The sequence below is a fragment of the Telopea speciosissima genome, unplaced genomic scaffold (assembly GCF_018873765.1).
Source record: "Telopea speciosissima isolate NSW1024214 ecotype Mountain lineage unplaced genomic scaffold, Tspe_v1 Tspe_v1.0235, whole genome shotgun sequence".
Taxonomy (NCBI): Eukaryota; Viridiplantae; Streptophyta; class Magnoliopsida; order Proteales; family Proteaceae; genus Telopea; species Telopea speciosissima.
The window spans coordinates 1-21871 of record NW_025317571.1 but is presented as its reverse complement, the minus strand read 5'-3'; the positions used below and the strand labels follow the sequence as shown (position 1 = coordinate 21871).

General features: G+C 40.9%; 1 protein-coding gene across 1 annotated transcript; it reads right to left on the bottom strand.

Annotated features, from left to right (window-relative positions):
• Positions 1–16136: 16136 nt before the first annotated feature.
• On the bottom strand, positions 16137–16577 carry LOC122647856 (stigma-specific STIG1-like protein 3). Its single transcript, XM_043841158.1, has one exon. It carries the CDS (start codon positions 16575–16577, stop codon positions 16137–16139), a length of 441 nt encoding a protein of 146 aa, XP_043697093.1.
• Positions 16578–21871: the final 5294 nt, after the last annotated feature.

Below are 21871 nucleotides of genomic sequence, written 5' to 3'. Positions count from 1 at the left end.
CTCAATTATCACGAAGGGACCTATGCTGGTAGAAGCCATCATGACGACCCAGTGGTAAACCCCGATAGCCATCACTGCCCCTGCCCTGGCCTCTCCCACCTCCATAGACCGCAGGTGCTTAGACTATCCGACACATAAACCCCTATTGGCAAGGGTCGTAGCATAAGGGAACAAGCATCCTAGCTACAGATATACTATATGCAGGTCCTATCGTCCCGAGAGGTATTTCGGGTGCATCAACATCCCATTCCATCTAGTACCCGGGTACCAGCACAGCACGGCACATACATATCAGGATGACATACAATAGTTTTTATAATTAAATACATTGGGGTTCCGATATCGGCACACCCGACACCGTAGCCCGATATAATGGTGAGCATGCTATCACATTCACAACAGTTCACAAATGAATAAAATGCAATGTGCACCATGCTTATAAATATATACTAGCATGCTTAAGATTTCATATTAATATATATTCAAGCCCAACAAATCACCCAGAACCCACGGTTGATATGAATCTCACCTGGGCTCCCCGCCAACCATCGAGTTGGGTAGCCTAGGAATACAAAAACAATCATTAAAGCATGCATAGAAGGGTCCCATGCTAGGCCCATAAGGTTAAAATCAGATTTTAACCAAGACAACACGAGAGGACTCACGGGCGGTCTCAGCAGAGGTGAATCTACCCCTGACTCTGTTCAGGCCAAAAAGTAAAAACAGAGCGAGCGGACCCACGAGCGAAACTTCTTGGTTGAATCCAGTCATTGATCCATTCGACACCTAAGACAATCCTAAAAGGGAGCGGATCCACGGACCGATGTGCTTCTTGGGTCCGCCCCCACATCCGTTTGATTTCCTGAGACAGACCCGAGAGCAACAGGCCCCGGGCGGAGGCAAATAGAGTGAATCCGTGCCTTCGTCCGCTCAGGCCAACACACAGGGTTTACACTAGGCAGACTGACGGGTGGTACCATGATAGATGGATCCGATCGTTCGTCCGCCGACAGTCTCTTCCGAGATTTCAGAGAGTTATAGCTCCAGCTTGAAGCTTGGAGCTCCTTAACACCTCAGGAAGAATGGAGAGGTGTCTAAGCCTTCCTAGGGTCACTAGGTCCTAGGCTCACCTCAAGGATCCAATATCCTACATGGTTTGGGTCTCAATTGGTCCAAGGATTGGGGGTTTAAAGGTTTAAACCAGGGATTCATTGGCCATGGCTGCAAATGCAGTACCAAGGGGTTCAAATCATACTTAGTTCAGCTCCATTAGAGCTCCAACTAGGGACCGAGCTTCACCTTGAGTCCCAAGGGAACTCTAGGTCACCCAAGCTCAAGGAATCTATCAAAATAAAAGGGGAAAATGGAGGAGAACTAGGTTTGAGGAACTTACCTTGGTGAGATCCTCCAATGGAGGAGTGGAGTCCAAGGCTAGGTGAGCCTTCATGCTCTCCTCCCTTCCTTTCCATCTCTTCTCCTTCACCTTCTCTTCTCCCTTGGGTCCGGCCAGCTTGGGAGGAGGTGTGGGGATGCTAGCCACCTTGCCATGGCTTTCATCCTCTTCCCTTCCCCTCCTATTCCTCTCCTACTTCTTCTTCTTCTTCCTTCCTCTTCCTCCTTCTCTTTTCTCTTATCTCTTCTCCTCCACGGTTTATGGGGGAGGGGCAGAGATAAGTGAATGAGAGGGGTTTAGGTTATCCTTTAAGGGGTTAGATGAGCTTTAGGGTGTGTTTGGTTTAGGTACCCCAAATCACTTAGTGGCCTTAGGTCTTTAAATGGGTTTTAGTTTAGGTCTTAGGGCTTGTTTGGCTTTAGCCATACCCATTAGGTCCATTTGGTCATATTTGGGGGTACCCTAAGTCCATAAGATTTAATTGTCCACTAAGGTTTGTTTGGTTTAGACCAGAGTGTATAAAACCCATTAATTACCTTAGCTAGGTCTTGTGGACCCACTCAACCAAGAAAATGGTGAGGGTAGGGGTCCATATGGTCTAAAGGTTCAATTAGGGTGTCTGGGGCACGGGCATGTGGGTCCCATAGAAAAATAATCCAAAAAAGGTGATGATAGCACAAGCGGATCCTCGAGCAGATTCAATAAGAGTGAGTCCGTTCGTAACTCTAGTGCTTCTGTCATGGCCCAAACTTCAAGGAAAGGTGCGGGGCTTTGGCCCATATTCCAAAGTCTTCGAGGGGAATCTTTCTATGGTATTTCCAGTTCAAGTTCGTCAGTGTTGACTATGGTCATAAGGCATTACCCATTAGGTAAGGTCTGGATTGCCTCGGGTATAGGGGATATCTGGGGTGCGGGTGTAACTTCCCCCCAACCTTATTAAAAATTTTATCCTCAAGATTTGAGGCAACCCGGGTCTCAAGGTATGAGGGTTTGTTGAAATAACAACGCTTGGATTACCCATCCTTAGACTAAGTCATGGGTCAGGTTAAGGTAAGGCAATGCCTGTATGACACAGCAGGTCAAGTTCTTCAATTCTTTCTTCCTAAGGTTTCATTACTATAAGGAGGTGGTCCATAGTAACCCTAAGCTCTACTGGGTTAAGACTCGGTAGTTGCCACATTTCAGAGATAACCACAATGTCTTCTACACTAAACTGAGTCACAGGGAACAAAAAGGTCTCTAGGTCTTCCGGATCAAGTGATGCCACTCAGGCCTTCACTATCCCGGTTATTCTTGGATTGCAGGGCTTAACCTGTCTAATTTCCAACACAGGGTTTACATTCTAAATGCTTTCACTTCAGGTTATCTCATTACCTAACCCAAGTTTAGAATGATCTGGAATATTGATGGGACCTCCATATGTGTCACTCCCAGCATGGAGGAAATGCATTGGCGACCCATTACTCCCTTCATATCTGTCGTTGGAAAAGGTCTTTTCACATCCTTCAGTTTTCATCTTTCAAAATCTTTAACCCTATCCCCAGTTATCCCACAGGGGAAAAGTCCATACTAGTCCTCTCTCGAGAACCACACAATCCATTTATGGTCTGAGTCTAAGTCACTTCCTTTGAACAGGTTCCAATACTACCTACCTGGTCATTAGCAAATTTACCCCCTACTGACCTAGGGTCTGGTGGTCTATGGTCAGGGCTCAACTAACTATCAGGGTAAGGTCAATCTAAAGTCACACTTGTGGCTCAGGAGAACTAATCTACCACACACAAGGGTGGAAAAAAAACACATTTACTTATTTATTTTCACACCAATCATAGGTATAAACTTAATAATTTCATTCACATTCCTATGGACATATCTATAACCTGAGTCGATCTATAGGAACAGGCTACCTCTAGGTATGGTATTCTAGGTCTCTTTGGGAAACCAAGTCATGGTGTAGGACTCTCTCTATGAGTCTATACAAGGTTTGGATGAACCAAGTAAGGTACAAATAGAGTAGTCGCTAGCTTAAGGTGTCATGACTGATTCCCAAGTACCCGTGGTCTTTATGGTTTATTCAACTAAACCTGCTCAAACCAGTCTAGTGTTTCCTTCCTTCAGGTCTGGCTAAGAGTTGGATCCTATTTACCCCTATAAGGGTTTCTACATCACGTAGGTTGGGTTCTATCCATCACTACCGGGTTGCTCACTGATGGGTCTAAGGATTTGCATCCACAATGGCAACTCTCCTTCTCTCGCATAGGAGGGGAGTCACGGCATACACTGATGCCTGCCGTCTCATATTGGCCAGTCCAGTCAGGTATAAGTCCTAATCTCTTTAACTTTAGGGCCTTAACTAGACTTAGGTTCTCTCTGCAAATGGATCACACAACCAAGGTGTCCAACCTAGGGTATAGGCATAAATTCATCACACATAGGTGGGGTCAAAAGGTCTCCAAAATCTGGGCTCAAAATCCTAAAATAACTCAAGCGGACTCATGAGCGGTGTCAGTACTCTGGGTCCGTTCGAGGCTCCTTATCGAAAATAGGGAGAGCGGACTAACGGGCAGATGCGGAACGTGAATCCGTTCTTAGAAGGTCAAAAGGCCGAGAGGAAAAGAATTGAATGGATCTACGGGTGGACTCGTAAATGTGGATCCGCTCAGGCTAATACCCCAAAATTTCAAGTTCTAAGCGGGATGGATTGACGGGCGAAGTCATGATAGGTGGTTCCGTTCATTCATCAATTCGTGGGATTTTAACAAAACAGAGCCGTGAGTTTTAAAACTCACTTTCGGCTCCAAAGAGGGGAAACACAACCGCAAGGGAAGAGGGCTCTACAGGGTTTTCGGTTGGGCTTCCTAGCAACTCCTTGGAGTGGATTTCTTGTGATCTCAAGCCTCAAAGTCCCTTCTCTCAATATCAAGGTAATCTTTCTCTTTCCCATTCTCTTCTTTCTTCCATTGTAAGATTTACTTGTCTCTACATATTCCTTTTTTCATTGTAGAATCTTGGCTTGTGTCACTTTATCTTTCTTCCTTTCCCTCTAGGATTTGGGCATGGATAAGCCTAGGTTATGATTGGATTTGATTTTGTTTACACTTTCATGGCCATGTATGCCAAGATCATGCCCAAAATCGATTTTAGGCTAGGGTTTTGGTTGTAAATCAAGTCCTAAGCGATTAATGGCACTAAATGGTTGGATTCCTTGTTTGTGCATTGTAGTTCTTATAATTTTTAAAGCCTTTGCAAGCATTTGAAGATTATAAGATATGGTTGTCAAGTGTAGTTGGATCTACTTGGATTGGTTCTAGGTTTAAATTGGGTAAAACTTCAATCCTTCAAGGCTTTGAGTTTAAGCCTTTATATGCCCTAGAATCTCATAAGAATTCATCTCATTGTTTAATCCCCAAGCATATACTCCTGCTTGTATGATTTTTGATAAAATCCTTGAAAATCTACCCTTCATTCTTCAAATAATTTATTCACTTGATACCTCCTCAATGCATTACTTATTCATGGAATTATTTGCATAATCCTTGACACTTATCTACTTTTTCCTCAATAAATAAATCCTTGTCTCTTTGTGGGGTATTTCATTCAACATCTTGTTTGCTTGGTAATAGTTAAAAATATAATATTCAAGAGCACACACATTGCTTGTGTTAATCTCATATTTTAACACTAGGGATCTTATTTAGACTTCATGTATGATTTGACCTTGTTTCTTTTCTTCTCACATATCTCAAATGGTATCCATTATCCACATCCTATATCATCCACATATGTATATTTGATTTCTCATCATGTATATCCTTCTCTTCTCATTACCTCCATATTTTTTAAGCATTCTTTTTCCTATAATTTATTTGCCAATTGTATGTCATCATTTCAATTGGGCTTACATTTACTGTTCTTCTTCGGTTTGTGCCCTTTGTGTGCATGAAATCAAATCATGGCCCCAAAGAGAAGGAGAGACCTATCTATTGTAGCCTCCGCCCCTACGGCTTACAATGTGAACCGGTTTACCTTCGAAAAGACTGAGGAGATTTATAGGGAGCATCTCTTCAACAGGAAGATTCTCGTGGAGAGAGATGTCACTGTAGAGGAGCTTTTAGCCTACAAGGTGGGGGCTAGGTTTGAGAGGCTGCGGTGGACCAACATGCTCATCCAGCCGGACTTCTACTATCCCACATTGGTCAGGGAGTTCTATGCAAATTTAGTCCTGACCAAGGAGGAAGATGACGAGTACAAGCTGACTTCCTATGTGAAAGGAGTTATCATTGTTTCACTGCAACAGAGTTGGGGATTCTTCTCAGCGTACCTTCAGAGGGCGAGAGGGTGTACTATCCTCCAGGAAGTCATCCAGATCAGTGTCTTCCTCCAGATGAGAGGTGACAACTGTATAAGATTCTCTCCAATGATAGGTTCGAGGAGAACGAAGATCTCTCCAAGTTCCCTCCTTCACAGCGTGTCATGATTTTCATAACCAGGACAAATTTGGCTCCTTCTAAGGCTCACAGCACATTACCTCCTCTGATGTCTACAGTTTTGGCTCATTCTCTGTACACTGGCCAGCCCATCTGTTTACCTCACGTGGTCATGCAGCACATGGCCTGCGCAGTAATGAATCCTGCCCAAAACAACACCTTACCCTATGGTCGCCTGCTTACCCGGATTTTCCTATTCCTTGGGGTTGATCTAGACCATGAACCCAAGGGAACATGCACTGAGGGACCCATTGGATTTAATGCACTGCAGAAAATGAATCTGTACTATGATTATGACAGTGCAGGAGAGCAGGTGCATTATGGGGATGGCAGGGGGGCCAGAGAGGAGGATGAGGATGACAGTGATGATCTAGAATTCATGGGCTCAGGACCTTCTGCAGCAGGGACTTCTAGTGCACCCGGGGGAGGTAGCAACATCATGATGGCTATTCGGTGACTGACCCTGAGGGTAGCGGATGGCTTCGATGATGTTAAGAAGCAGTTTTCTGATCAGTCTCAGCGTCTAGAGGGTATCGAGAGAGAGGTGAAGGATCTCTCAATGCCTTCCTGGGTCGCGGTGGTAAAGGGGGTGGCACGTGCCTAGCTCAGTTCTCCTCCAGCAATTTCAGAAGTTATTTTAATTCAACTCTTATTGATTCGGTCCTTGATGGATCTTGTGAAACTCTTTATTTGCTCTTTTCCTTTAGTTTTCCCTTTTCTCCTTTTTCTCTTCTTCCGATCAGGTGGTTTGGTGAACTATTTGAACTTTTCATTGTGGTGGATGAATGTAATCTTAATTCTAGATGGAACAAATCAGATGTTTGGAATTGGCACAGGTGAAATCTTATGGTTTTGGGTCAGAATGGGCAAAACCATGCCCAAGCAGGAATTTAGAACAGCTGGAAACTTAAAATCAGTTATATATATATATATATATATTTATGTCTATACATGTTACTTAATTCCTCTTGTTTAGATCATTGTGGATTCTTGTGAGCTGGTTATATTTAATCCATTATCACTTATGAATGATAGCATATATACACCCAACTAATATCTACTTAGGACCCCACCAAGCAAGTACATATTATATCTCAAAAACCTATGTTTCGAGTTCTAAGTTCTATGTTGCCTATTATCATATAGGTTTTTGTTTCCACTACAATCAGTCTTCTCCATAAGTCTACACACAATCATTTATGTTCTTAAGATTTTTAATTTAAAACCTATTTGTAGAGAGTAAATCAAGAGGTTGCACTAGACTGTGGTCGGTGCAGAGCATCAAGCTCTGATACCACTTTGTCACGCCCCTGTCCCGATGTAATAAATATTGCCACATAGGGGTATGACTGGGACAATTACACATCATCCTAACACCTACCAGGATCACAGATACAGTGTCCTGAGCCACAGTCCACCCTGTCATCACATATTGATAACAGAAAGAAAAGTACAAAAGAAAATATACCGTTACAGATACAGAGTTAGCGGAAGCGAAATTAAATTAAATCATGTGAAATTATAAAGCATCGGTTCTCTAATGATAACACATATTACAATTCTAGCATAAGTAACCACTCATTACTCTCCCTTATAAATAAACACACAATTTATACATGATTATGGAATGAAGCCAGAAAATAACAAAATACCAAATAACTGCCACAAGGACACCAATCTTGGGTGTACATCTACATCCAAGTCACAGCCTAGGGTCCCACCTGATTTGCATCCAACGGTGCTCATCTAAGTAGTACTTCCTACATAACAACTAAAAAGGGGTTGCGCAACGGGGTTAGCTACATTAGCTAGTGAGAGAGCAAAGGAGAATGCACATACACCATACAATCAATATCAATCAGAATGATGCATGCTAATGTTAAATTCATTTTTCACCTAGCACACAATTCTATTAGTCAAGTATATGCTACTGTGATAACTCGGGAGACACTGAGGGTCACTTATCCTATTGTCCCAGTGAAACATCAATTATCACGAAGGGACCTGCATCGGTAGAAGCCATTATGACCACCCAGTGGTAAATCCTGATAGCTATCACTACCCCTGCCCTGGCCTCTCCTACCTCCACAGACCACAGGTGCTTAGACTATCCAACACATAAACCCCTGTTGGCAAGGGTTGTAGCATAAGGGAACAAGCATCCTAGCCGCAGATATACTATATGTAGGTCCTATCATCCCAAGAGGTATTCCAGGTGCATCAACGTCCCATTCCATCTAGTACCCGGGTACCAGCACAGCACGGCACATACAGATCAGGATGACATACAACAATTTTCATAATTAAATAAATTGGGGTTCCGGTATCGTCTCACTTGGCACCGTAGCCCAATACAATGGTGAGCATGCTATCACATTCACAACAGTTCACAAATGAATAAAATACAATGCGCACCATGCTTATAAATATATACTAGCATGCTTAAGATTTCATATTAATATATATTCAAGCCTAATAAATCACCCAGAACCCACTCACCTAACACGGGCACCGCCACGTGTGGTTGACATGAATCTCACCTGGGCTCCCCGCCAACCATCGAGTTGGGTAGCCTAGGAATACAAAAACAATTATTAAAGCATGCATAGAAGGGTCCCATACTAGGCCCATAGGGTTAAAATCAGATTTCAACCAAGACAGCACGACCGGACTCACGGGCGGTCTCAGCAGAGGTGAATCTGGCCCTGACTCCGTTCAGGCCAAAAAGTAAAAATAGAGCGAGCGGACCCACGAGCGAAACTTCTTGGTTGAATCCGGTCGTTGATCCGTTTGACACCTGAGACAATCCTAAAAGGGAGCAGATCCACGGGCGGATGTGCTTCTTGGGTCCGCCCCCGCATCCGTTCGATTTTCTGAGACAGACCCGAGAGCAACAGGCCCCGGGAGGAGGCAAACAGAGTGAATCCGTGCCTTCGCCCACTCAGGCCAACACACAGGGTTTACATTAGGCGGACTGACGGGCGGTACCATGATAGATGGATCAGGTCGTTCATCCGTCGACAGTCTCTTCCAAGATTTCAAAGAGTTGCAGCTTCAGCTTGAAGCTTGGAGATCCTTAGCACCTCAGGAACAAGGGAGAGGTGTCTAAGCCTTCCTAGGGTCACTAGGTCCTAGGCTCACCTCAAGGATCCAAGATCCTACATGGTTTGGGTCTCAATTGGTCCAAGGATTGGGGGTTTAAAGGTTCAAACTAGGGATTCATTGGCCATGGCTGCAAATGCAACACTAAGGGGTTCAAACCATACCTAGGTCAGCTCCATTAGAGCTCCAACTAGGGACCGAGCTTCACCTTGAGTCCGAAGGGAACTCTAGGTCACCCAAGCTCAAGGAATCTATCAAAATAAAAGGGGAAAATGGAGGAGAACTAGGTTTGAGGAGCTTACCTTGGTGAGATCCTCCAATGGAGGAGTGGAGTCCAAGGCTAGGTGAGCCTTCATGCTCTCCTTTCACCCTTTCCATCTCTTCTCCTTCACCTTCTCTTCTCCCTTGGGTCCGGCCAGCTTGGGAGGAGGTGTGGCGATGCTAGCCACCTTGCCATGGCTTCCATCCTCTTCCCTTCCCCTCCTATTCATCTCCTACTTCTATCTCTTCTTCCTTCCTCTTCCTCCTTCTCTTTTCTCTTGTCTCTTCTCCTCCACGGTTTATGGAGGAGGGGGAGAGATAAGTGAATGAGAGGGGTTTAGGTTATCCTTTTAAGGGGTTAGATGGGCTTTAGGGTGTGTTTGGTTTAGGTACCCCAAATCACTTAGTGGCCCTAGTTCTTTAAATAGGTTTTAGTTTAGGTCTTAGGGCTTGTTTGGCTTTAGCCATACCCATTAGGTCCATTAGGTCATATTTGGGGGCACCCTAAGTCCATAGGACTTAATTATCCACTAAGGTCTGTTTTGTTTAGGCTAGGGTGTATAAAACCCATTAATTACCTAAGTTAGGCCTTGTAGGCCCACTTTATGGCCCACTCAACCAAGAAACGGTGAGGACAGGGATCCTTATGGTCCAAAGGTTCAATTAGGGTGTCTAGGGCACGAGCATGTTGGTCGTACAGAAAAATAATCCATAAAGGCTGATGACAGCACGAGCGGATCCTCGAGCAGATTCTGCAAGAGTGAGTCCGTTCGTAACTCCGGTGCTGCTGTCATGCCCAAACTTCAAGGAAAATTACGGGGCTTTGGCCCACATTTCCAAGTCTTCGAGGAGAATCTTTCTATGGTATTTCCAGTTCAAGGTCGTCAGTGTTGACTATGGTCACAAGGCATTACCCATTAGGTAAGGTCTGGATTACCCTGGGTATAGGGGATATCTGAGGTGCGGGTGTAACACTAACTACTCTCAAATCATTGGGACTTGATCTCACTCTACTACTACTAGCCCGCTGCACATCATAAGTCTTCTTCAAGCTCTTAGTTGTGGCTAAACCTGTACTTATAGCTCTTCCATTGAAGACTATAGCATTAGCATTAGCATTAGCACTAGCTTTACCTCTACTAGATGCAGTAGCATTAGCATTAGCATTAGCATTAGCACTAGCTTTACCTCTACTAGATGCAGTAGCATTAGCATTAGCACTCCTAGTAGATCCACTACCACTGCTATTAGCACTAGTCGATATCAGACAAACAGCACCACCCCTTCTAGCACTCTGCTTTGGCCTTCTTGGTACAGCTCTAGTCTGACTCCTCTCAAGCTGTGTACCATCAACTTTGGAATCAAATACAACCGTGTCCTCAGCTAAATTTTTTCTATAAACAATCCCATTAGGAAAGTTGTTGACTGTATACTTGTCCATTTGACCAAGGCTAGTTTCAAGATCATATACATGCAAATTGACACCATCCCTCCCAGTCAACTCAAACAACTTATACATAGCACAGTCATCTGTCACCACTTTGACCACTCCATCAGCCATTTCACATCTGACTTTGAAGGTTACATTATGGCCTACAGATAGATGGTTAATGACTGAATTGTAGATGTCAAAAACCATGTCCAAGTACCCATACAAGTCTGGGTCAAAAGTCTGGGTCAACATATTTTCTGAATACTTTATTCTCCCAATGAAATACAATAGCACACCTTACATTCATGATTTGAGAGTAGCTGAAAAAAGTCATAATGATAAAGGAAATTAATATACATAAACTCTTATTCAATATCCTAAGCTTAGACATAATCAAACTCATGAGATATTTGGCAAGAGATTATTAGACATGTAAAGCAACTGTAAGGTTTCAATTACCAAAATATTAAGATTTTATTACTTTGGAACTCCCAAACTGTTTACATCCAAGTGTGGCATTCAAGTTGAACTATATAAATGATGAATAACTGAAATAAATGTGATATAACATTGTATTCCTTAGAAATCAGATCTTTTTTTTAACAAAAGAGCTCAAACCAATTTTTGAGTTTCAGGTACAAGACAAGAAGTAAAGATAGTTTCTAGAGCTCTCTAGTTTCTATTTATACCTGAGAAGGGTCTCTCTTCTCTTCATTGGATCCTGCCTTTCGAGGACCACTATCTGGCTTGATGAAGCTCTTGAAATCAAGGGAAGGGATGGTGTGATCAGCACTAGTAGTGGTAGTAGTAGTAGTAGTAGTAGTAGTAGTAGTAGTAGTAGTAGTATTAGTAGTTGTAGAAGTAAGCTTGGGATCAAGGGGTTTGAGACACTTGCAACCAAGTGTGAGCGAGGGTTCATGATCCCAGAACCCATGTGTGAGCTGGTGCACCTTCATGTTCATGCTTCCCATGAGTGGGGAGAAGATATCATAGAGTGACTGACTATATAGAGCAAGCAGAACCAAAATAGAACAGAGATGGGGAGAGATGTGCAGAATCTTTGGGAAATTAGCAATCAAAATGGAACATATAGCACGGTTTGGGGATGGATTTATACTATATGTATAAATCAAAATGAATTACAAGATCAAATCTATTGTCAAGAATAAATCTAAATTAAATCTAATTAGACAAACCCTAGCACAAATCTAACAACAAAATTTAGATTTTGATTACATTATACAGAACATGACAAATTAGTAATGGATTGAAGGGGGAAGAGTTACTTTAAAGGGCCAAATGTCCTCGAAGATTGCCAGAGAGAAGATGGATCTATCGGAGAGAAAAGTGGAGCAGTGCACGGTTAGGGGATTTATAGCAGCTTCGATTTTCTCTCTACAATAGCATCAGTAGTAGCAACCGCAAGCTACTGGCAATGATTTCACGCAGCAATAGTAGCTCCGGCGATGAATTCACGCAACAACAACAGCTCCGGCGATGATTTCACACAGCAACATCAGCTCCGGCGATGAATTGTCCTCTACATAGCTCTCTCGAGAAGAAAGGCGTAAGTTCAGAAGATGGGAGAAGGGTTCGGGCTTACCCTTATGTCTCATAAGGGTAAAATGGTCCATGGGAAAATTTTAAGGGTAAAATAGGGTTTTAGAAAATTTTAACTACAACTAATGTTTTAGAGTTGACGGTAGGGGCTTATTAGTAAATTATCCAAAATCCAAGTGGGTGCACGTAACAAGTTAAACTAATTGGGGTGATTTGATACTGTTACAAATATCCGGGGGGGTGCATGTAATTTTCTCTTTCTAGTATTTTTGTTTTTGTAAATGTTCTAATTTTTTTCTGGCTGAATCATTCGATTCTTGAATTACTAACAAAAATCATTGGCAAGGGCTGGATTTTTTGCATTCCAAAATTTTAGGGGTGTCAATTCCAAGCCCGGCCAGGCAGAACCGATCGAGCCCGACCGGTGTGAGGTGCTAGCCCGTCAGGCGCCTGATCAAACCAACCGAATGCTACCCCGACCTAGCCAGACCGATCCTAGCCCGACATAGCCCGACCTATTTACTGGTTTTGAAACCTTGTGATTGGTTCTAGCCCACTTACCTATGAAGGTTATGGCAGCAGATTGGGTGTTGAGAAGGGAGCCATTCTTGACTGGAGTGACTATTTCTTTCTTCAATACTTACCCAACTCCATAAAGGACCATAACAAGTGGCCTGCTCTCCCAACTCCGCTCAGGAAAAAATTTTAATTTCAAAATTAAACCATTACTGTTGTGTTCCTACTGTACCTACATGAGCTGGCCCAACTTTTTAACTTCACTTATCAGATACTTGGAACTAAATCCATATTATGTCTTTTCTTATTGACCTGAATTGATCCGGACATTTTAACAAACACCCATTAATTGTAATTTTTTTTTGAGTATAGGGAGAATCAAGGAGTATTGTGGACAATTGGTCCTCTGTGGCACTTTAATGAAACTCTTCTCCATTAACTTGGATTTGGGAGAAGATCATCTACAGAAGGCATTTGGAGGAGACGACATCGGTGCGTGCAAGAGAGCCAAACCTCACACTTGGGCTCTCCTCCCACTCTGACCTTGGTGTAATGACCATTCTCCTCCCAGACGATTATGTCTCAGTTTGAGTTAAACATGTCCATAGTCAGGTTAAGGCCCGCTTGAGGCCCGGTTAGAGCTAGACATGTCCACAGCCCGGTTAAAACCCGATTAAGGCCCGATTAGCCTGAATAAGGTTGCCCCGATTAAAGACCGAACATTGATCGACCAAATTGAAAAGAATGCTTAAACGGTCGGACACGGTGCAACCTATAAAATTGGTGAGACCCGTCCAGGCCCGACCAAGACCGACCGAGCCCGACTGGTTGACACCCCTACAACATTTTGGACCGACTTATTCATAACCGGCGAGCAAACTTTCAAAAAAGTTTATAAAATACTAAGGTAAAAGCACTATGTTCGGTAGTGTAGCTTCTGAATTCAGACACAAGATGGGGCAAAATGATCGTCCCACCCTAATGAAAGAAGGAAATCTGACCCCTATTAATGTTTTCACATGCTCTCATTGATCCCACACTGGTGTAGAGGCCACACTCCCATATCGAGAATGCATTCCCAATTTTTAAATCTATTCAGCTTCTGTGTGAAATTTTTTACTGATCCAAAATTTACCATGCTCTGATATGTTACTCAATAGCTTCTTAAAATCAATGAGAACCGTCATTGGAAGTTCCAAAATCATATCATCCCTAGACAGTCTTACTCTTAAGTGGGCCAAAGTTTGATAATCCATCAAATAGGTGGTCCTGACCATCTGATGTTTGACTTTTAATTCTCCTCTTTGAATTATGATTGCTTCTCTTGTTAGTCAAAAGTCAAAATCAAATGAACTAACACACCAGATCTAAGGCCTTTTGGTAGTCAATGGCATAGATTTCACGTAGAATCGTAATATTCACAACCACACCTTGTATAAGGAAGCCATTTAGAGAAGGCTAGAAAAAACATGTGGTGAAGAAAGGAAACAAAGGAAAAGAATGGCATCCTCTAGATTTTCTGGGAACGTCTCTATAGATCAAAAAAGAAAGGGGGATCGGGTATTCGAGATCCAGCTTGGGAGGCGAAAATGACGTTTTAACTTTTCTCGGGCAATGTGTTCGGGCAGAGGGTTAGGCCGTCATTTCTTGTCCCTTATGAGAGGAACTGGACCACTGTACCAGGTAGGGAACATGAAACGATAATGATCCGACTTATTCATAACCTGAATGTGGACTTTCAAAAAAGACTATAAATTTTTTAAAAGGAAAATAGTTTCTATGGGGTCCCGGAGAGGGTGGCAAGTTCATCTAGACACATGGGGCGAAATGACCACCTCACCCTCATGAAATACCAATGACTGCCTCTCATGATGGTTTCACTTGCGTTCAGGGGCCACACTCCCCCCACCAGAAACACATCCCCTAAAAACTATTAAGATTTTGTCAGAAGTTTTTTGCTGAACCAAATTTTGACCGACTTATTCAAAATTTTGCTAACTATACTCTGACATGTTACCCTACAGCTTCTTACAATCAATGAGAACCGTCATTGAATTGTGATTGCTTCATCAATAGTCATTCAAAGGCTTCTAGTCTTAAGGAATCCACTTAGAGATGGCTAGAAAAACATGTGGGATGGCCATGCTTGGCGGGAAACTGATGCGTGTTGACTCGGTGAGACTACATGTGATTTAACCTGGCTTTCCTGCGAAATTGGTGGGCCATTGTGCCCTTGCTTGGAATTTAAATTTTCACTTTAGTTTTGTGTCATCAAGAACAAATTGATTTAGTTGCAGAAAAAAGGGAACCAATTGTATTTGAATTTAATGACGAAGGGTCTCACTACCCTTTAGAGCTGGCTTTGCTGTAAGCTTGCTTATCAAACAACGATTGCAGATTTGCAGGCTAATGGTGACCTTGGATCTCTTAATATTTAAGGCTCTTTAGAATTATATGGATATCTTTCCCTGGAAACAATTTTGCAGACAAGAATCATTTATTGATTGTATCGAATTATGATTTATAGACTTTATTAAGGAAGACTTTGTCTAAAGAGTATAATAAGAGACAATTAATAAAGAAAACAAAACTCTTAATCTAAGGACACAATGCATGAGGGTTCATATTATTGACCGATATAAGAGATTTTCCACATAATAGAAACTCTTTATTCGGTATCTCTGATTAGTTTCCCATTTCTTATATCCGTCAGTACATATTGATCGCTACCGTTTCACCTAAAAGTTCGAGCACTCGACCCACCTACTCTGATACCATGGTCGCTACTGTTTCACTTAAAAGCTCAAACTGTTAGGGAAGAGCAGTGTCAACATATACATCAACACACATTCTCTCTAATTCCCAAGAACCCAATGCATGAGTGCTCATACAATTTCCTACCGTTTCACCTAAAAGCTTGAACACTTGACCTAGCTACCTGCTCTAATACCATGTTTGCTACCATTTCACTAAAAAACTCAAACTGTTAAGAAAGAACAGTGTCAATGTATTCATCAACACACCTTCTCTCTAATACCCAGGAACACAAGAGAAAGTCTCACAATGAAAATTTTCTCTTAATTAAACACTCAAACAATGACTCTTTTAGTTCTAATGAGAGTATAGTAATTAATCTAGTTATATAAGTATAATTAATACGTATTACTTAGAACTCTTTAATACCATTACATTACATTTAAAGGAGCCTTTAATTTAGGCAAAAATGTAACTAATAGAAGTAAACCATATGTTATACAAATTGGATATTACTTACCACATGAACTATGTGGTCTTTTATTCTATATGAAATGAATGACGATTCTCGATCTAACAGTAAGAGAAAGAAAGAGAGAGAGAGAGAGAGAGAGAGACCCAACAAAAGGTTTTAAGCGTAATCGCACATTCCGTATATGCAATAACCTCCAGTCATGCACTTGTTGAAGCAACGTCCACAATGCCCCTTATCGAAAGACAGATCCACACACTCACCATTACAACAAGTGTGTGTATAATTGCATTTCTTCTTACAAGCTCCACAATTGTTTGAATCACTCTTCAAATCCACACATTTGTTGTTGCAGCAAGTTGATTCTTGGTTTCCATCTTCATAACAAATATCATTATCTTTTTGACAATGATCTGATGATGATGATGAAGCTCTTGGGTTCTTCTGTTCTGCAAGAAAACGACTTACCCTTTTCACTGGACTGAATTTGTTTTCATCACCAGTAGTACTGGTACTCTTAACAAGTGGCTTTGGCTTTTCTTCTTCTTCTTCTTCTTTTCCGTTGGTAGTGATAATTGTAAGGGAGATAGCTAAAGCCATTGTTATGGCTATGATTAACAATATCTTCTTCATTGTTCTCATGGCTTCAAAAACATTAGTAGAAGAAGAAGAAGGAGAGAGAGAGAGAGAGAGAGAGAGTGAGAAAGAGGAGTTAGAGAGTTTGGTGATTTATAGTGGGAATTGGGAGGGAGAGTTGACGCGCATTCTGTGGTTTGTATAAAGAAACTCGCAATCTGTTGATACAAGTAAAGTGATCGATGGTATATTCACAGAACATATTAATACGTGACATGCTTTTCTAAGGAAACAAACGGGTGGCCCATCACTTTAATCATATTGAACACAATTGAGTGATTCAAGTTAGCTAACAATTAATGAAGATTTCAATACGTACGGCTTGTGTTCATTGAGTTCGATCTAAGTAATGAGAAATATCGATTCACATCGATAGATCTCCAAATGTCAACAATCAGGGGACTTAACTTGGTTATGATTGATTAAATATTTATTTATTTAGTCGGATACCCCTCCTGTCTCCCAAAAAAAAAAAAAAAAAAAAAAATTTATTTATTTTTGTTTCACTCTATTCATTCAATGTACTAGTATGAAACCCGGATTTGGGTCCTCTGTAGCGCGACACAGCGTGTAGCACATCATCCGATGATCTGCAGCGCACGAGCACATAACCCAACACATAGGTGGGTTATTGGGTTGCGTGCCATGCACTGCAGACCGTCGGATATGTGCTACATGCTGTGTCATGCTACAGAGGAGCCCCATGCTATGAAACCCTTGTGGTTCAATTCTCATAGGTTTGGACTTTTGAAGGCTTTAAGTATACTACTTCCATGAATGTTTTATATTTTAACATGAATCATATATATTTTAAGGAGAAAAGTTTCTATGGGGGAGTGGACTGCCACGTACGCCCAATTATAGAAGGGAAGAGTGAAATGACCACCCCATCCCCATGATGCTGAAGCGCTCTCAATGGTCCCGTGTGTGGATAGGGGCCACGCTCACCCATAAAGAACACCGACCTATATCTTTAAATTTTGTGAGATCTAAACTCTTTAGCTTTTATTGGTTGAAAAAAAATTTGAATATTGAGGGTACCCACACAATTCTAGGTAATATTCTCATAATCTACATTCTTAAAAAATTTGAATGGGGACCATTATGGGATCTTTACTTTCATTGGTATTTCAAGCACACAAATTGTATGAAATGCATCTCGTTTTCCCGTAAGAGGAGCACATAGCTAGTCAACTCTTTTACAAATTACAACTTGCTACACTGTTCACATGGATGCATAACGAGAGTCACGACCATTAGGTTGACCCCCTAAGAATATAGAGCTTGATCTTCTAAATAAAAAATTTACAAACTACTTTCATCATCTTAGTAGTTTGGTTGCCTTTTAGCTTACCCTTTTTGAAGAACATCCTTATATAATAGAATTAGCATGTAGAATGCACAATGTGCTTCGCCAAAGACAAAAAAGAATAAAAAGGGAAAGATAATGTAGGATCATATAGGCAACCCAAGAGGGAGAGTGAATTGGGTAATGGCACTAAGGGTGTCAATACGGTATGGTATCGGTATTCGGTATGATATAGAAATCAAATACCCCATTCCGTTATCGTACCATACCGGATAAATGGTGAATTTCCCATATCAATACTATACCGATTCAATACAATTACGGTACGGTTTTATGCGGTATGGTATTCGGTATTATACCTATTTATGGTATTCAATATGTTATTTTTTATATATAAATTAATAAAATTATTACATATAATATGAAATATTGAAATATATTATATTGTATATATAGATTATTATATATATGAAATACATATATCTTATATATATAGACATGCAATTTTATATATATATATATATATATATATATATATATGGGGCGGGGTTTCCTGGTCTGTCCACCCCATTTAAGAATCTTTTGAGGGGTAATTTTCGGACCGTAAGATTAAAACAGTTAAATATGATGCATTGATTTGGTATACAATGGTATACACTTACATACGTATTCTTTTTATACGAAAGATGTATTGTCTTACCAAAAATGAAATACCTATCTATAATCGAAAAAGAAATACCTAATACACTTAAAAACGTAAAACACCCTTTCGTCTTCTCGCCTCGGTCTCCTAGGGTTCTCACTGATTCGTGCTTCCCACTTGGAATGTCATCGCAACTTTGTAGGAGAAGCAACAGTACTACGTCTACTCTCTCTCTCTCTCTCTCTGTCTTTCTCTCTCGCTCTCTCGCTCTCTCGCTCTCTCGCTCTTTCTCTTGCGCTCTCTCTCACACACACATGTTATTCATCGCAATGCTAGGGTTTTGAGTTCGCTCCTGGTAGCATAGGTGTGGGTGTAATTTTAGTTACCTATGAACGCTTTGAAGATTCTAAACCCTCCTTTGTTGTCATGTTGGTATATTCGACCACTACGGTTCCAATATCCGCTTCTAAAATCCTATCCTTAGTAATCAGTGAGAAAATACATCCATTGTGCACTAGAGCAAGAAGCGAAGTTTCCGAAGTGCGAGAGATGAGAATGTCAAGCAAGACCAAAGTTGCGGCATTGAGGAAGCCCGATTTGCTTGCATGGCAGGTCCCCTGTTTTGGCGCCCAAAACGCGTTGCTATTTTCTCGCCTCAAGGTCGGACCTTCATATGTGGTTGTTTTTGTATTTTTATTCTTAAAGTTAAAATTCCATGAATTTTTACTTAAAATCTTCTCTATTTTTCATAGATTCAGTTCTTTGATTTTGCCTCCATACTTCCCAGATTTTGACCAGGCTTCCTGGGCACAAGGAGCTCGTCAATTGTACTCCATGGCTTCCGAGTTGTGAGGATACATTCAAAGGTACAAAATTTTCTATTCTTGTTCCAAACAGATGCGATAATGTTGTCTCCCACGAAGAAGTCGACCACCTTGGTTGGATCGTAGATTTGATTATTTGGCCACTTCTATCAACTAATATGATTTGGAGGAATAATTCCTTGAGAGAATAAATTCTCTCTGTTCTCGATTCTCAGAGCAACCGCTTGCATTTGGTATAACCCTATGCATAATTGGTTTTCTAGACAAACTGAAGTAGGTTACCTCACCAAAGAAAAAGGAAGAGTGAAGGAAATTAGGAGGCTAGGTGTAACCCAAGAACTCTTTGTAAATTCACTCGATTATTAGGGAAAAATGAAAAACAACTAAACGATGCTTTTTCCTATTAAAGCCACACCAATCTTATTTCACATACAAAAGAAAAAATTGTTGAGTCTAAATAAAGATAATCGACCCGGTAATTTATCAAGAAATCACTCTGAGTATCTATCTTTCTTTTTGTGTACTGGTTCTTCATATTCCAATTTGCTTGCGAGAAAAGTGAGGAGCAGTGCTCCACATTCAAGCAATCATGACGAGCACATGTACTAACTTTTAATACCATCTAATGCATTGATCGTTGACAATTGGTCATATCCCACTCCTATTCCATTTGCATCTTGAAAATTTTGGGAACAAGTACGACTTGCAAGGACTATCACCTTGTCCTTTAAGTTTGCATATATTGTGGAATTCTCTATGGCATAAGCCTGATGAAAAGTGGTGTCATACCTCAGATGTGAAAATGTGATAAAATTAGAGCGTAATAGCTTTTATTTTTAAGTGTGGATGGGATCCACTAATTTACCTTGGTTTTCATGTGTCATTGAAGTAAATTGTAACACGATGTCCTGCTTGTTTGCCATCTCTTCTGTATAAGTTTGTTGTTGACTTGTTCTTGTTGTATATTATTTCCTTCACGATGTGCATTCTACATTCTATGTGCTCGATTGCCTCTCTGCGTAAATTGGATGACATGCTAAAAAATATTGTTGTTTGACTTGTTTCCTTAAGTTTCCTTTCAGTGGGTGATGCTCTAATACAGTTGTATCAAAATTTCACCACGAGACTTTAAGACAGATTAATTTGCTCAAGCTTGCACATTTTGCTGTCATAGTTTATCTTGAAGATGTGACAAGGGAGTTGTGTATGGAGGAGCCAATCCTTTATGTGAAGATGCAAATAGTTGCACTCAAGCTTGAGCAAGGTGATCAGAAAAAGTACCAAACCAAACAAAGAGCGGGCTTGTTTTGGTTGCAGGATCTTAGAATACCAGATACTTGATTTTGAGGCTATGTATAATCTAATCCATGTTCTATAGCTGCACGGGTATTTTTGATCGATTGAAACTGTCTTCCTTCTACAAGATTTGTGTGTTTGTTGAGGTGAAAAATGTTTTGGTTGCAGGATTCTTTAGTGGAGACAGCCAAACAGCAGGCCAACTCAATAAGCAATATGATGCTTCATATGTTCTATCATTCCATTGCTCGAAGGCTCCGATGAGCTACACTGTCTACTGTGAAGTTTTCTATATATATCACTATATCAGACATGGTTGTCAGGTGTTTTTTTTTTTTTTTTTTGTGGGTGGTGGGGGAGGAGGTTGGGTTGGGTTGGGGGTGTAGACATGGTTGTAACCGTATGTAATTGACAAGATGCTTCCATAATTTATCTAGTATTGGAATGTGAGTATTTTTCAGCCAATTAGGGAATAAATATGGTCTACATAAAATAACTGTTATATTGAGGAAATCTTGTTATTTGATTCTGCCATTTTCTTTTTTGTGGATAAGATGAATTTTAAAAGCCAGCAAGTTGTGTTCCACTGATTTTGCAAGAAAGCACAAACCAACTTTGGTTTATAATTATGTATGTTGAAATTCTATCCCCTCCATTTTTTGTGTGTTTTTGTTCCTTGAGCTGAAAAAACCATCATTACATTTGTTTTTTTGGGTGGTGTGGTTTGGGGGGAGGTTACTATTACAGTGAGAACAGGAGAGAAAACACTTTGAGTTGCTGTAAATTGGGGTGTTGGAGCTGGAGTTGTGGATTCCAAGCTTGTGACAATGACGGTTGCTGAAAAGTGAAAATTGCGGTGTTGTAGGCTTGGAGCTGAATTGCAAGATACATGTAAAATCAAAACAGGGATCAACAAAATTAACGCTCAATATCAAAACCACTACCCATTTCAAGACTCGCTCTCAATTAGATGATTAAATTCAAGATCACTCTCTAACACTAGATACGGTTAGGGGTAGAAATATTACTAGCTTGCTTCATTGCCCATTAATAATCTCGATTGTCATACATAATAACAAATCTTTCATACATGTTTTATTACAAAATCATAACCATAATAACAAAAATTAGAACTACCAACATAATACATGACACATTGTAGTTCATTGAAAAACATGGTGGAGGA